Consider the following 17,124-nt stretch of genomic DNA (forward strand, 5'->3'; position numbering starts at 1 on the left):
AAACCATGACACCATTAAAAGCTTAACAAAAACCAATATTTATTACCAAGAGGTGGTCAACAAAACAAACAAACCCAAAAGCGAGGAAGAAGGAGAGAAATAAGCCCCCAGCATGACCTCCCTAGTTACCCAGCTGTTGCCCATAAAGTTATCTTACCGACCTAGCATGCCTATAATTACCCATAGCAGAAGCTGCATCCTTGGAGAGTCAGTAAGTTCACAAACCGGCAGGCATTTCTGCCAAAAGGCAACGTTGTCCTTGAAGTAAAGCTAGCTCTCCTCCAAGAAAGCACTGTCTGCTTTTATACAATTAACTGAGTGACCACAACCTCCCAGGTGTGGCCAGCACCGCCCTGCCAGAGGCCCTCAGTCCCACCTCCCGGTTATGTAAGTGCATCTCTTCTGCGCATGCATGAGAACTTTGGAAATCCCCTCACACACGCTTGGGGGGTCTTTCTTAATTGAGGCTGGGGGTGCTACTTCATCCTCCGCCTCCTCAAATTCTCCTTCAAGCGACCTTGGAGGACAATTAGCCAAACACAGAACACCAATTAAAACAGTTTATACAAGAAGCTCTCTTCAAGGACAACTTTCCCGTTTATCAGTGCTTGTTTTCCCATAACTTGGCAGGGAAAGAGTAAAACTTTCACAGGTGGTAGGGCCAAACACAGACCAAAAGAATCAGCATAATTAACCCCTGATACAAGCACTCACCGATTCTTCAGTCACGTTTTGCTCATGATTCATGTGACAGTCCATGCACAGGCTGACAAGAGGCTGAAATCTTAGAGGCTATCCTTATTTTGTCCTTAGGCTTTTGTGAGCTACTCTGTACAGAGTGAAAAGGTTGGTGATGCCAAGGTCTGTTGACATCCCTGGTCCCTATTCCCAGCCATCACTTCTTTTTGTTTTAATATACCCCTCTATAAAATATAAATAAAAATACTTCCCGTTTCTTGGTAAATGTCACTTTAGAACTGGGATGTAGGTAAGGTTTCATTAGGGGTAAAATAGCCTCTTAATGGGCTCTGACCTGTTAAAGCAATTTCCAGAGAAATCTAGGGATTCTCTTTGCTGGTACTAGTGATGTGCTCTGGAAACTATCACCTTCTCCAATGCATTAGGTAGTCAGTTGTTGAAATGGAAGGAAAACCAAAGGAAAATAGTTAAACTGAGCCTGTAATTTTATTTTACGTTTAAATAAATATAGGTTTTTCTCATTAGCAGCAAAGAAAACACTTTTATTAGCGAGGCTCAGAAGTGAATTTTCTAATTTTTACAATTAAAATGCAGCAGCTGGTATCTATAGTGTCACTAGGTAGAAGAAGTATTTGACCAAAATACAGAACACAAGAGACAAGTGCAAACAGACACACTTTATTTTAAATTCTTATTACACTGTATTTATAAAATGTTTGGAATGGAAAGCAGCTTAATATGCAAGAGCAAATGGATAATTTTATTAGAAGATGTAGACCCTGGTAAAACTGCTTAATTACTTAATATAGATTGTCACCTTGCACTTACAATAGTCTCTTGTACCCCAGAGGACTTATATGGGAGGCTTCGACATTGCAAAGTTTCTAATGCGGTCACATAAGCTGTATAAAATGAGAGCGTGCCCAGGCCTGACATGAAAGCCCCAAAAAGTCTGATTTTCCTGGATCCAGGGGTACTCCCTGAGTATACGAGGTGTTATAAATTTTTGCTTTGTTCCACACACTTTAGTAAAATAACAGCCTGCAGTTCTCCCCTCTCCAGGACTTGCTTATTTTTAACAGCTGGTCACAGGTTTTGCAGGAGGCAATGTGGGCAACGTTTGGCAACAAGGGAGCTTTTCACCGAGACCATCAAATGCCATGGGTCATACATGGTACAATAACCCCCCCGATGTTTAAAGAGCAAGAGGTTCCTTTTGGCTTCTTTAGAAATTCAGTTAGCTCACCCGTGCTGTTAGTACAGGATATGCTCTTACACACTGTGCCCAGTGGAGAGTAGTTGCACCTTTGTCTCATGGGAAAAAGATCCCAAAAAGTATTTTAGGGAAGATGAGAAATGAACACCCACCCCCACCCCTGGTGCCCTAGCACAGTGGGGTACATGGCTTAGTATGGAGCAGTACTCTGAATGGAAAACTACTGGAAATGACAGATTCAGAGTAGTTTCTGGGCAAGAAGGTCCTCAAGGGAGGAGTGATGCCTTAGGAGGCCCCACTGCACCTCACAGAGAAATATGCCATGAGAAAGGCAGGAAGCAGATCCAGCTTGTGGAATTTCTGACTCTCAGGATACATCTTTTTTCCTTTTCCAGCTGAGCTATGTATTTCTGGGGTTACTCTTGTAACAGGACTTCACTTTGAAGTAGCCATGATTCCTGGGAACTTTCAGGCACTTTTTAATCTAAACTCATCTCCAAATTTTTAGTCTAAACTCACACCCAGCTCCAGTGCAGGATATTTGTTAGGGTTGTGGGACTGGCAGGAGAAGACTCGCAGGCTTCCCCCTCCACTCCTCTCTTCTTCACCTCATTTACCAATCTGAACTGCTCTGGGGTGATGAACACCCCCAAAATACATGCTCATGAGGGGAAATGGGTTTACAGGGTGGGTTCGGGGGAGGTAAAAAGACAGAAAAGGGTGAAGAAGGGAGAACACATCATACACAAGAGATGTGATACACCAGGAAATGCAAGTTTGGTGTGATGAATTCTGAGCAGGGATTTTCACCAAGCAAAGAAGAGGAACAGCATATCAACAGCACATGGGGTGGGATGAGGGTATGGAATACAGAAGTGAGTATGTGTGGGTGGCTGCACACATGCAAGAGTAGAAGAAAAAGCATAGGGAAGCTGCAAGAGGAAACAAGAGGCTGAGAATATTCTGGAGATAACACATCCTGAGATACTTTCAGCAAAGCCAGCTCTCTGTGAACCTGAACATTATTACATTGTAAGATAAAGTAGATCCTTTATCTAGAAATACCTGTTTCTACTGCAGCCTGAATGATCTACCATAATGTTGTGTAATTCAGTCTAAGAATTTATAATATTGGGTTCTTTTTTTTTTATTCCCTTCTCAGTGAAATATCAGGCCTTAATTAAAACCTGAATGAAGCTGAATGGAGCTTTTCAAATTCTCTTGAAGCAGTATTGCAAAAGACCATAAATACAGGTGAACTATAGGAATAATATGACCTAGAATTGCCTTTAATTACATGTATCTAATTTTAAATCATTCACTATCCAGGTGCTTTTTCATGCTCTCCCCAGCCTTGCCAATTAGTTTTCTATATCATTTTTTTTTCAATGCAAGGATGACCAAAATAACACTAAGCATTTACACCTCTTCCTCTGCCACGCCCCTACCGTGTTTTGAAATACAGCTAAATGGGTGAAGAAGACAGCACCTTGGTTCATGGTTTCTGAATCTGGACATTCAGCTCACCATATACATGCCTCAAAGCATCACAATTCAGGCTTGCAATCAGCTTTCGTAACCCTGGTCGCATTGGGATGCATTTTACTTCCCAGGTCAATGTAGAATTCATTGGGATACTCCTGCAGAAAAAAAAGAAAAGTTACAATATTGTGATCAGTTGGCCAGTGCTCTCAACATGCCACACAACAGAGAAGCTGAAGGTGGATAGTATAACATGTCCCAAATTTTTTGTTTCACTCAGTCTCATAAACGTCCAATAAATTACTCCCTCTGTCTTCTATTCCTCTAATAACTGACTCTGTCAAAGCCTTTTCTAGCCTTTCCTCCAGGCTAATTTTAAATTTCCAAAATTAATCCATTTTCTTCTGCCTCCTGTCACTTCTGTCTCTTCATCATCTTCAGAATGACCTTCTTTATATCTAACATATATTTTTCTACTTTATAATTCCATTTTTCCTGGTTTTTATAGCCTATAACCTGTTGCTGAGTCCTTAAATGGTTAAACAAATTCTTTTTATGAAGTGTTCAGGGCATTCCCATGCAAGCCTAATGCAGCACTGATGAGATGTTGAACCCCTCTGCCAGCTCCTGCTCTGAACCACCCTGCACCAGTTGTAATATCAACAGATCTCCTCACTGGCCACTTCAGATGACTCCTTCAAGTCCATACAAGTAAGTAAAAGTGTTCTTGGGACTCCTGCTGTTAACAGTTACTCTTGCATTTTACATTTTACATTATGTATGACTGTCAATAACTCATACTATAAAGCAACTGTATTCTGCACTGCTTTTGATTTTCTATTTTTTGCTATGATTAAGATGCATGGAGAGCCTCAAGTATTGGGGTTTTGTGTGTTCTCAGTGCCTTCACTAAGTTCTGTGCAAGGATTTTGAAGTCTGATATTGATTGATTGTGTTTGGGAGGTGTCAGGATACAACTGCTCCAAAGGAACCAGTGCAGAAGGTAGTGTTGTGGGGAGCTCTTTATTAAAATGAATGTTCTTTTCCTCATCATTAAATAAGAGGATTATAAATTTAGGCAGTGTTCTCATCTCATACGACTATAGTATTATGCAAACAACTGAACAAAGTGAGAGCAAAGTAAGCCTATACTTCAGTCACTGTTTAAAATTCTCATCTGATAGGATTTGGTTCTCAGGTTCCATATCCTATGCCAGGGTCAGGACAGAAATGACTGCCCAGTCTTAGCACAAGCTGCCACAAGACAAGAAACCTTAATTAGCTCTAAATGAGCTAGCCTGGAATCCTCCCACCTGAATATTTGTCTCAGTGCAAGTCTGCCCCTGGTAAAACGAGAGGTATTCTAGCTCCTTGGAGGTTAGGTTAGCATGGCACTGCACTGCATTTTACATATATGCTCATAGGTACCTTGGGGCATGTACCCAGTTTTAGGAAAAAAAAGCAAAGGCAGATCATATTTTTGGTAAGAGCATGTGCAGAGTGCTTCCAGAAGGTGTTTATCCTCTCTTTATCTTTGTTATTAATGAGAGGTATTCTGTTCCCCTTGGCTGGCCTGCCTGCATCCACCAGATGCCCAGTAAAACAGTAGCATGAAAATGCAGTGACTTCAATTGCTGCAGAAGGTTAAATATATTTTAATATGTAGATTTTATGGGAATTATCTGCAAGGGATTATCTGTATGGAAAGTGAAGAAGATATTACGCAAGTCTGCTGTGCAGACTACACTTCTTGAGCAGTTGCGGGGGGCCAGATTCTCTAGGGATGAAGGTTTTTGGGCTGCATCTTTACAGTGCTTCAGTGAGAGAGGGTGGCACTTCTATCCTTGTTTTATGGTGCTATCCTCTCTGTGTATATATATACACATATATATATATATACATATGTGTGTGTGTGTGTGTATGCGTGCGGGAAGACAACAGTTGTGCTGGGAAACCAAACCCACCTTTTCCTGTCTCTCTACTGTCCTATTTCTAAAAAAAACTTGCTTCCCTCTACAAATGCTAATACTAGCTGAGCTTTGATGTGTAGAAACACCCAACGTGACTTACCTGCTAGTGTGAAAGCATGCTTGGCTGTAATCCTTTTAACACTATCCATCATGGCCTGGTTAGTTCTCATTTGTCAAGCAAAGACTATGCCCCGTGTAGGGATTGCTGCTGCCAAAGGCTTTTTCATGTCATGCTCCTCATTTGTCTGAGGCTAATAGCTAAATATTAATATCTATATCTATACATAGATTTTATGAATGGTCAAAATTGAAGCCCCCAGGCCACTACATTCCCAGAACAATGTGATATCTGCTGGATCACACGCGACATGTTTTGTGGAGTCGCACAAGTGGTACAGAAAAGCTACCTTAAAAATACAGAGGTCAAAAGCCTTATCCTCACAAAGAACTGGAATAAGCTACATTCCTTATAAATATAAATAAAAATATATAAATATTCCCAGATAAACAGGGAAGTGATGGAAGCATGGGGAAAGTGTAGAATGTGTTTAATTCTCCTTGCAAATGGAGTAAAGCCACTCTGATCTGATTTTTCCAGGGAGAGAACTCAGTGATGAATGGTTCTGCATAATATGCTGAGCCATCACCACACCAGAACCATTTATCACTTCGAATGCATGGAGACAAATGTGATTATTATTTAAATAAACTACAACTGCCCCCTGCTCTGTCCTCTGTGTGTATCACCTGCATCCTACATTCATCTGAGAGAAGTTAAATCTTAAAATGACTAAGCTGATCCATTTCCATTTTAAATGATGCCAAGGGCATTACTGAAAAGGGGAAAACATGGTGACAAAGGAAAATGACGTCTGTTCCATGAGTCATTTTGGACTGTGCCTTTGATGCACCTGACAATTTTTGCATCCTTGAAGATGAGAGCAGCCCATATCAGGTTTTGGATTGAGAAGGATGCAGAACAACAGGGGGGGCTGGAATGGCTGGGCAGCAGTGAAGGCTATTGCTTCAACTTGTGTAACTCTTGTGGACCATGCTGAGTCATGTTCAGCAGTGCCTGTGACATACCACGTGCACAAAGCAAGCACAGTATGATGCCCTTTCACAGTCATTTTTCTATCAGCTCCACTCTGGAGACCGGTTTTGATCTTTTTATTCCTGTCCCACGTGCAGTCAGGCCCAGACCTCCCCTACCAGCTGCAGAGGATGCTGACAATTTATGCAGGTCCTGAACACAGGCAATTTTTCAAACTCATTTTGCACACACCTGTGGGGACCATCAGCTCAGGTAATGATAGATAACACTGCTTTGGCTGCCCAAGACTAAGCAATGGCCACAAAATTTTCCAAGGATCTCCATTATATACCCTGGAACTAGCTAATGCTAAGCTTATAGCACTCAACTCAAATGGAGAGAGGATTTAGGAAACAACTTGCTTAGTATACAGGTACCATGGCGTCAGCATGTGGTGTGACTGAGAAAAATGAATGTAGTTTTCCTTTTCCTCAGGCCTAGGAGCACCCTGTGCTGGGAATGCTCCTCTGTGCCAGGGCAGCCCTGTGCAGTGGTGCTACTCGGGGGGAGCTGTGTGCTCACATACACACCACAGCTATACCAGCAGGCTTTGCATCCAGTGCACATTTTGTGTCTTGACATAAGCTTGAAAAGATCATCTGAGGTACCTGAACATCTTGTATAATCATGATTAACATGAGCAGAGAAAAGCCCTTTTTGAAAAACAGCACAGGACTTGATTTGCACATACTGAGCGAGTGGCAGTAAACACTTCATGTGTAGGATAGCAGCTGTGATAGCGGCTTGTAGGTGCTATTGTCAAGTGCTAAAAATAATGTAATACAGGGAAAAAGTAAACTTCAGCTGCACTAGCAACTACCCACAATCACTACCTTTCCTCCAACCCTGGTACTGAACAGAAGAAATGCTGTTTCTCTGGACAACCTGACCTCTTTCAACTATTGAGGCCTATAGCTCCCCTGTGCATTGAATTTTAAAGTACAGAGAGAGTGTTTGAATTAAATAACTCAGCACAGCATTAGTTAGACGTCTCGTGAACTTCCTCCTGTGAGTAAGCAGGGGATGAATTCCCAGCTAGTTGTGCTTTCTTCCCTACCTGAACTCCTTTTTTATCGTTCTCAGAACACCAGGTCCCTCGAGGCGGAGTGTGACATTCTCCAAAGTTTGTTTCAGAGGATTGGTGAATTCCACAATCACAGACATTTCTTTACCAGCTACCAGCTCACCTCTGGTCTGCAAGACAAGGAAATGACAATTCTCCACAAACTGATAGTAACAAAATGTACCATAGTGAAATCTGCAGGGTTAAATACGCAGTACTTGCAAGGCAGAAGAGGAAAGGCAATGGAGCACCCAGCAAAACAGCATGAGGCAAAAAAGACTAGTCAGAAGAAAATTGTTGCATGAGCTCACAGGTACCACTGCACATTTTTCTACCCACTGCAATTTTCCCTAAAGCTCCATGGCAGTCAGGAGGCAGGCCCTCATTTCCATAGAAAATCAGAAGTCTACATGTTGACAGTTCTGGAGCTGAGGTCCAACAGAGGGTGAGTCCAGCTAAGGGGGTCTCTCTCCCAGACTCTGCCCCACTCTTTAGGCTCCCCGCTGAAGTGAAGAGACCTGAAGCACTGAAGTTCATGGTCTGCTCAGGCTCCCCGCCAGCACTGAAGAGCATGATCTGCTCAGGACATAAGCTCCAGAGAAGGGCAGGTCTTACTATCCTAAATTAGAAACACCAGGCTACATTGCCTACACCTCTCAAAAGCGTTGTGCCCATCTTCCCCTTGCTTTGCAACCTCTTCTCATGCTCTGAAGGGTTTCTAACTCTGCACATGTTCTCTACAGAGACATGAGGGCCAGTTTTCCTCCAAATGCCTATGGAAGCAAAAAAGCAACACATTTTGCACTGGAAAATATTAAACTGTGAGACTAATGAACAGTGATCACATTGACTTCCTTGTGTATTACAGTACATAGCTGAAGGGATCTGTCTGTCCCTTTGGATCAGTGCCGGTAGTACAGCTGTCTGGAAAACATCTCCAAATGAATGTGGTTTTAAACAAAGGCTCCATGTGTAGGGATTTGGGGTTTTTTTCCCCATGGAAATACAGCACTTCTCACAGAATATGTGTACTTGTTTTGCTCAGGCATGGGTTTTCAGCTGGTGGCTGGCAGATCTGTCAGCCCAGTTCATGGTCCATGAACTGATTTGAAGGGCCTTGAGAAAGGCAACTAAGAAGAACAAGTATCCTGTCAATAAATTTAAATTGCTCTTTTATAGGAGTATGACAGTTGCAAAAAGCTGCAAAGACTCTGGTCTAAGGGATCGCTGTGCACCAAATACTAATACATTGACTGGAATAAAGGAGGGGATACAGCTAAGCTCTCAACAGCATTTGGGCACCTGAATTTGCAAATGACATCAGCGGCATCAGTCCTAGTCCAATTAGAGATCTTACATCCTCCTTGTTTCAACTGACTATTTAAGAGCACTGTTACTTGGAGGGGATTCAAAATCATCTTGAAGTCTCACATATGCAACTGAGACCATGGTATCTATTTGCTGAGCTGATTTTTGTAATCTGCTCTCAAACTATATTAGAATGTGGTGTAATTTCTTCAGCTGTTAAGTCTGACAATCTCCTTAGACCAACAGAGAAAGCTCAAAGGTATATTCAAAGACGTGAGGGGAAATACGTTTTTTCATTCTTCTCTCTCACTCTCACATTAAGAAATCTAGCCTGTCAGTCACATTCAGTGAAGAAATCTGACAAGAAAACTTGGGAGATAAACTTTCTCAGATTTCTTTAAAAAGCAATAAAGGGTTTCCTCTATCAATACATGGATATATACACATGCACACACACAATTAAAAAAATGCAGCTATTAAAATTTCAGCATATTTTCACACATCACAAGGAAAGAGTGAAGAGACAAACTCACTTTTACTAGAAAACATGGTTATTGGACAACAGCCTATCCTATATACTAAACATCCTTCCTTCATATCAGCAGGGAGGATAAACTATTTGGAAGCTGAAATTTGAAATGCTGTATAAGATGTTCTGTTTAAGTATTGAATTGAATATTTAAATTTAAAATATGGCTATTGAAGACAGCTATTTGAAGTAACGTTTGTCTGTCTTGTTTACCTCCTCTCTAGAATGCTCAGTAGACCAAAAATATTTTGTTTGAAAATAAAATTATCTGATCAGAACACTGTGACATTTCTGAAGACCACGAAATGGAATGGATTTTTTTGCAAATTTCACTGTAATTTTGATCTACATTTTTAAAAGCCTTTTTCTGCAGGCGGTTGCAGTTTCTACATACATTATTACATGGAAACTTGAACATTGGTTCAAATAAATATGTAGGGGAGAAAAGGTACATAAACTTTTCTTTCAAGGTCACTCATTCATGCTTCCTGAACAGGTATTTTAATTTCTTTTTAGTATTTGAAAAAGCAGATCCAGTTTCCAACACTCAAAGCAGATGAAGGCTTGGTGCTTTTGAAAATGAGACAATTTGTTTGCATGCTCAGTTATACATGGAGGAGTCTAAGTCTCAACCCTGTCTTTGCAGTGCAACATAGGCTCCTTATCCTATCACAATCATTACACTTCTACATTTTCATAGGCACCATGTAGAAGTGCTTCAGCTTTCAGGGAACACCACTGACATTCACAGAGTGGCAGCAAAGCACTGAAATACAAAAAACATTGTCCTTAATCAGTGCTGCCCATCCAAGTTTGGAGAAACTTTCCACTTTCCTGCAGAAGCTCTCCAAGCAAAATCACTTTAACTGCAGTGTTCTTCATTCTTCAGCAAGAGACCTCTGTTCTATGTGCTTTAAATATAATAGACTTTTAAAGACTTGAGTGACTTGAGTGAGTTCTTTCTCTTAGAGTTTCTCCAGCTTTTTCAGATCTTTCCCCCTCCTTCCTCCACTGAGATCATTTCAGCTCTTTACTGCCAGCGCTGCTGTCAGCCTCCGTCTTCAATGTAGGGATACTCAACACAATATATAACATACCTATAAACCCTCATATACTTCAGGCAGATGCTGTTTTATAAGGTCCACGTTAGACTGACAGTCTAATGTGCACACACACACACATACACTCCCCCATCCCAGAAGTCAATGTGACAGCCTTGTAGAGAATAGCCTGTGTGCAACATGGTGGTCATTCACTTCCACCACAACCTTGAGTTACCTTGATCCGCAGGGTGGGAATTTCCAGGATAGTCGCCTTCTGCATGGCCAGAATCTTCCCTGTTTCATTGATCCGTGCAGTCACAAAGAAATGAAAGGAGGCTTGCTCCAGCAGATCACTCATGTACTCACTGGATTTGATCACAACATCGAAAGAGCTAGCTGAGGGGAGAAACAGGAAAGAAAAAAGGCATCTGAAGCAGTCTAATCACTAATTGCTCCTCCCCATCATGGCCTGTGCTAGTTATGTAAATGCCTTGGAAAAAAGGTTTATACAGGGTTTATACACAGCCTCTGCCCAGTACCCTCAGCATGGGCCCAGATCACTGTTGAAAGTTTCTAGGCTCTACTACAAAATAAGTGAGAAGCAAGACTGGCAATACATATCTACTGGGCATAAAGGTCCAAACCAGCTTTTAAATGTAACTCCTGTAAATGTTTGCTTTTTCCCTTTATTCCTGGGCTTCTTTTGCCTCTATTCCTGGAACAGGGATGCCACCAGAGCAGCAACTGTGGGTTGAGCCCATGCAGGCTAGATGAGAGACCACTTGCTCTCCAGGGCATCTCTCGATATCTGCCTTTGTTCTACACTGGACTTGTCTGCAAAATTTAGCAAGAAGGTCTTCCTGTCACTAGCGTGCCCTCCAGAGAGCTTTCACGTGCTCCCTGACAAAAATTATTGGAAGGAACAAGTCCCTATAGGCTAGACAGTTGATATGCAGGGAATCATTAATCTTAACTATATTGAACTGCAATTCCCAGGCCAACAATGGTGTGAGAATGTGATGCAGAGAAGCAGATCTGCTAACAAAGTGACCAGGCAGAATATATAGACGTGAAGCTCTTGTCTCTATAAACATTCATTATAACCCTAGAAACACATTGAGATCTCCCATCTGTTACCTACGATGATTACTGTTGTCTGTTATTTGTATTGTATTTGTGACATACACTGTAAACACTGAGATAATTGAACTCAGTTGGGTAAATGACATTCACCCCTTTTTACTCTTTTGATCTGCTCAGTTCCTTGATTTGGTTTCAAAGCTATTCCCTTGATGACCACCTGACCTGGATTTACTAGGCCAGCCTTAAATTTACTTGATGTGCTCCTGCTCCCTCCCTCTCACTCTGTATCTTGTGTAAAAGAATTTCCCTTAATGCCCTTAACTGTAAATTATAAATCAGTCAAGGTATTTCTCTTCTGAGAAGTAAATAAGTAAACAAATTAGTTACAATCTAAGAGAGATTTACTTTACAGTGGAAGAAAAGACAAACTTTTCTGTTTAAATTTAATCACAACGGGAAAAAAAAGAATAGACTTCTATTTCCTTAGCACTGGTTGTGCTGGTAAGTTGCCAGTGCCACTTACTGCACCTGGGAAACCCAAGGAAAACACAACATTGAGCCTTACAGCCTTTCAAAAAAAACAGAGAAAACTAAATATAACTGAGTAGATGCGAGAGCACCTTTGAAGGTACTGGAAGGTTTAAGCTATTCAAATCCTCAAAGAGGTTTTCAACCCACACGATTCTTTTAATCATTATTCTGAAAATCATTTATTTGTTTCCTGTTTGAAAACTTAGTTTCCTTTATACTTTCAGCAGCATGTGCTGGAAGAATGCCTTTCACACATCTTTATTGTATTGTAATGTTTTTGTTACATATATATATATCTGTATATATAAAGCATATATATATATACACACGCGCTTCTTGCCATGAACAAAGCCTACAAATCCTGATTGAGTGCCTCAGAAGGTATTCTCCCATTACACCCTTGACAGAACGTTCTCATACACTTGGAAATAACCATGCTGCCTCCCTTCACACTGCCCATCTGGTCAGACATTATTCCTGATTGCACATGTACTCCTTTCTGAGGCAAAGGAGAAAGAATTTAGGCTTGAGTTTCATGTATCACCTTCAGAGATGGTGTAATTTGTGAGGGGGTTTTGTCCTGTTGCAGGACAAAGTGCCCCACAGGTCAATGACTGTAGCTCAGGTATAAGTTAATTTCCACCTTGAAAGAAGGGAATACCTTAAAAAATGTCTCATTGGCCAGAAGCAGTGATGGGGACATGCTCTTGGTACATATGCATAAAAATTCATGTTCCGTTCTCTCAGGTGCCTCTTTCCAGTCTGCGTTCACTCGCCATCATTCAATTCAGAGTTTCCAGCATGATTTCAAGAAGCTTTTTACAAACCATTTACTTAACTTAGAAAAAATTAATTATGGGGCTAAGTGAATGCTTAAACATCTATTCATTTAATTTCTTGCAAAGAGGAGATAGGTGAGCCTCAAAGCACTGCAGAAGCTGTAATTTAGATAATAATACCTTACACAGACTTTTGATGCAAGAGCAGACATAAATAAGTCCTGGAGCTAAGCAGAAATCACAGCCAGAAAGTGTAGCAGATATTTGCACCTCTCCTACAAGATGACTGAATTTTTCCTCATCAAAGAAGTGGCAAAGCATTTAGCCAAGACCATTGAAAATTATTTTTTTACTGTACCTGGCCAAGTCTCTCAAAGTTTTGAAGCATTTCAGATCAAATATTTAGTAACTGATGAAAGCCACTATAAACCACTATAAAGCACTGTGTTTTGATAGGCTGTGTTGGAACAACCCAGTGATCATTTCCAGAACCCCTGCAAATGATCCAGGGAGTTAAGAAGAACCAGTGAGCAGCTGTCAGGGTTTTGTTACAGACCAGAGGTAGATGTTTTATTAACCTTCACCTGTAGATCCCTATAAAGTGGACTTCTACTTTATGGAGATTAATTGGCTCCAAATAAAACATGCAGTTTTAGATGATGTTCAAAGCGAGGAAGAAAGAGGATAATTTTTTCATGGCATGACAGGAACTGTGGTCCCATGGAGGCTTCTCATTGAGACAAAACTCCGAGGAAAACTGAGGAAAGAGGGCTCACAGTGTCCCTTGGGCTGGGATGTGGTCGACAAGACAGATGAGAAAGGTCAGAGGTCAGCTAGGGTTGCTGTGATCCAGCAGCAGACCCAGATCAGGAGGCCCATCCTTCGGGCTCCCAAAGTCCCGCCACTCCTGCTGTGCTCAGAAAGGTTGCTTTTGCCCAGTAGCAGTGTCAAGAAGGAAAAATCATTGCTCCTGACAGTCTCAGCAGCAAACTCAAGTGGAGGATCCTCTGACTTAGCCTCATAAGAGGACATTTTCATCACTTTGCTGACCTGAAGGCACTGACCAAGGACACTAGCCTGTCAGGAGAACAAGTGATTGGCAGTCACTTGTTACTAGAGGAACCAAGGATCTACAGCCAGCCTGCTTGATAGGACTTCTGAGTACAGTATGTCCCTCAGTCCTTGCTGTTTTCTTACTGGAGCTGTGACAGCTGACAGGAAATAGGTTAGTTATGTGCAAATTAAAAAAGGAGAATGTCCCACTCCCCTACTTTGAGAAGTGCAAAATACTGCCTTCAGCTTCCTGAGTTAGCCTGCCAGGAACCACTTTTCTGATGAGAAGGGGGAGGCAGGCTGTCCCAGGTTCAGAGGGCACTTTACAGGAAAAGTAAATGCTGTCTCTGTAAAGATAACTCACCTTTGGTGTTCTTCCTCCCCAGCTGACAGATGTCCCTCCTCTATAATGACACATTTTAGTTACATATAAACTTTATAGATCACTGTAAATACAAAATCCTGAACCACCCAGTCCTCCAAAGCCAGATATCCACTTGAATCTGCTCAGAGCTTGTCAGCTTCTACCAGCTAAGATGAAGTATTCACTTTTTTGTCTCTGTATATGATACCCTGTAGAACCAGACCTTCTCCTTTGCCTGCTAAGATGCTGTTAGGAGAATGAAAAACAACAACTTGCAGCTTAATATCTGTGCTCCTTTGCTTTCTTTTGTACTAAATAAGAAAAATAAACAATTCCCAGACATGAGGCTTGGTGTAAGAGAGCATTATGCAGGGAGCAACAACCTGAAGAAAACAGCCTCAGCTCTAAATGACCATGATATATGGGCCATAGCTAGGAGTGGGACCTTCTGATACCAAATACAGTATCCTACCTCTAGCTACTAGAATTGCCTCTACCATGGGTGAAAGCACTGGTGACAGAAAAAAAGCTAGCAGTTTTGAAAACAACTATGCAAGTCTTACATGAAGAGGGTTCCAGTTTTGCACTGAAAGAGTGTTTCTTGAATTCACTTTTTGGGACTCCTGTATAAAACACTATGTTGCCTGAAAGGTAGGTAGTAGCAGTGTAGGAGTTGCGACTTCTGTTCCTGAAAGTTATAGTGACTTTAAAGTCATTGCCAAGGACTGCCTTTTGCACTTGGAAGTCCATGTCAATATCTGTTTGCGGCTGATACGTGGTATCTCGGGTAGTTTGCTTTTTAACTCCATACATCACAGCAGTCTCAAGAGCCAGTCTCTCCTCATCTGAGCCTAGAAATAAATGAAAATCAGATTTAGAAAAGAAACAGGAATACTGCATTAGCCCACCTACTGTTCAGAAGGGTGCATTTTCCATAGCTTGTAGTAGCTGAAATGACTGAATGAGGACAGCGAACCTTCCTGGGGTAATGTTATTATTAAGAGAACTTCACAGCTTCCAAGTGAGTTGGTATTTAAGTCATGTCAGACAAATCGGTGTAGCTGAATTCCTATCAATATGGCCACACTGATTTACTCTTTGCAAACATCTGGCCTGAGTAAGAAGTGTCTAAACAGCTGTACAGAAAAAAAACCTTGAATTGTTTTGAATGCTGTGAGTTGCTCCATGACTACAGCTTACTCAGTACAAAGCATTTCTGAGTGGCAAAGTTTGTGCTCTCTTTGTGCCTTGTGATCAAGTCATCTACGGTGTTTCTGGGATGGACTTACAAAAAAAGAGTTCCAGAGGGCACTTTTGCACCTTCTCATGAAGATCCCTTGGTGCCAGACATTTGCAAATCCATTATGCAAGATCTGACCAAGGTACATGTACACTGGTATGGTCCCACCCCATTTCAGGTTACCTTCTTGGAACTTGTACTCCTCAGTAATCTCCACCATTCCATCACCTCCAACTTCCTTGGTCACAATCAACTGCCCAATATGGGTTGTGTCAATTTTTTCTATCACTTGGGTTCCATTTTTCTCCATTCTTGAGAAAATAATGTCACTATTCACCTATGAAATTAAATGAAAAAGACTGAGATACATGGAAGTAGAGAGAGGTACAGAAGTTAGCCTATCTCACCTCAAAACAATGACATGTTGACTTGACAGTCCATTGGTTACCCACATTGAAGTTTCACGTTTAAAAGTAGTCCTATGCTAAGATGCATTTTACTATCCACAGCTTCAGAAGAACAGAGAGTGTAAACTTGAGTAGGCTAGAGAGATATAAATTTGCGGAACATGATTACACATTTCTTGTACCAAGAAGCTTTAGAAATAAAGAGGGGAATGCTTAATAGATAAAATAACTTTATTCTTTTCTGTCCTAAGCTATATACAATTCAATTAGAGAGAAACATGTCCTGCAGCTGATGTAATTCTAGGCACACCACCTCTGGTGATGCAAGAGGTTCAAACTCCAGACCAGGCCCTCTAGCTCCTTATTGAGATATTTCCCTCTCAGATCTGAGTCAAATAACCCATGTGAACTCTCCATTACCCATAGCAGCCAAAAGGAATGTGGTGAACAAAGATGAGCAGCTAGATCTAGTAACCCATTTGCCAGCATAGCTGAATCTTGGAAGGAAAAATGACCATAGCCTGAAGTTCCAATTGTGTCAGAGTAGCTTTTTCTACTTATTACATTGGTGAGCAGAGATCAGAGAAATCTCTGTCATTCATTAGAGCATATCACACCTACTGGCCTGCATGTCAAAATATGAGATTGTTCTGTCATATGAAGCATACGTGAAGTAACTTCTCAATCCATAAATGGTGGTGGAGCCCTATCTTCTGTCTCACTTTGGTCTCACTGATATCATTCATTGCAATAAAAATTTTCATGTATATACCTCAGCATAGACAAAAGGAGCATCAAATTGGAAGCAAACATGACCATGTTTAATGGCTTGAACTGAGGCTGGACCACACCTGTACATACCTATGGGGAGAAGAGAGATAATATCAGAGACTAAATTAATTAAAAACATGTCAGAATGCTATATTTTCTCAAATAAAAGGAATTCTTGGGATTTAGCTTACTCTTTTAATAGTTTACAGGAACTATGATCAAGAAACAAGAAGCTTAATTTCTGTTACCAGCCCTCTGGACAGCACAGACTCAAGTCTGGAACAACCTGATGGTTCAGTACCTTTAATGCCACCATAAAGTCCACTGTAAGTCTCAAGTGCTTGAAACACACTTATAGCTGATTTTGGTTAAAGCAGATACTTTTGGGAGGACTCAGTTACACCATAGGTTGAGAAAGATCTCACTGCAAATTTGCGAAGCATGTATTTTAAGGACTGGAAAATAAAGGACTGGGATGAAATAGCAGTGGCTT

General features: G+C 41.2%; 1 protein-coding gene across 1 annotated transcript in view; it reads right to left on the minus strand.

The window, feature by feature from the left end:
* Positions 1-1,234: 1,234 nt before the first annotated feature.
* The window catches only part of F13A1 (coagulation factor XIII A chain), a 61,141-nt gene continuing 45,251 nt past the window's right edge, over positions 1,235-17,124 (minus strand). Inside the window, exons 10-15 of the mRNA XM_027654093.1 lie at positions 16,633-16,721; positions 15,637-15,790; positions 14,777-15,064; positions 10,639-10,799; positions 7,518-7,654; positions 1,235-3,555 (exon numbers count right to left, since the gene is read on the minus strand). Of these exons, the coding sequence (XP_027509894.1) occupies positions 3,411-3,555; positions 7,518-7,654; positions 10,639-10,799; positions 14,777-15,064; positions 15,637-15,790; positions 16,633-16,721 (974 nt within the window). The 3' untranslated portion in view covers positions 1,235-3,410. The remainder of the gene's footprint in view (positions 3,556-7,517; positions 7,655-10,638; positions 10,800-14,776; positions 15,065-15,636; positions 15,791-16,632; positions 16,722-17,124) is intronic.

Source organism: Corapipo altera, unplaced genomic scaffold (genome assembly GCF_003945725.1).
Source record: "Corapipo altera isolate COAL_440 unplaced genomic scaffold, ASM394572v1 60, whole genome shotgun sequence".
NCBI classification, from domain to species: domain Eukaryota; kingdom Metazoa; phylum Chordata; class Aves; order Passeriformes; family Pipridae; genus Corapipo; species Corapipo altera.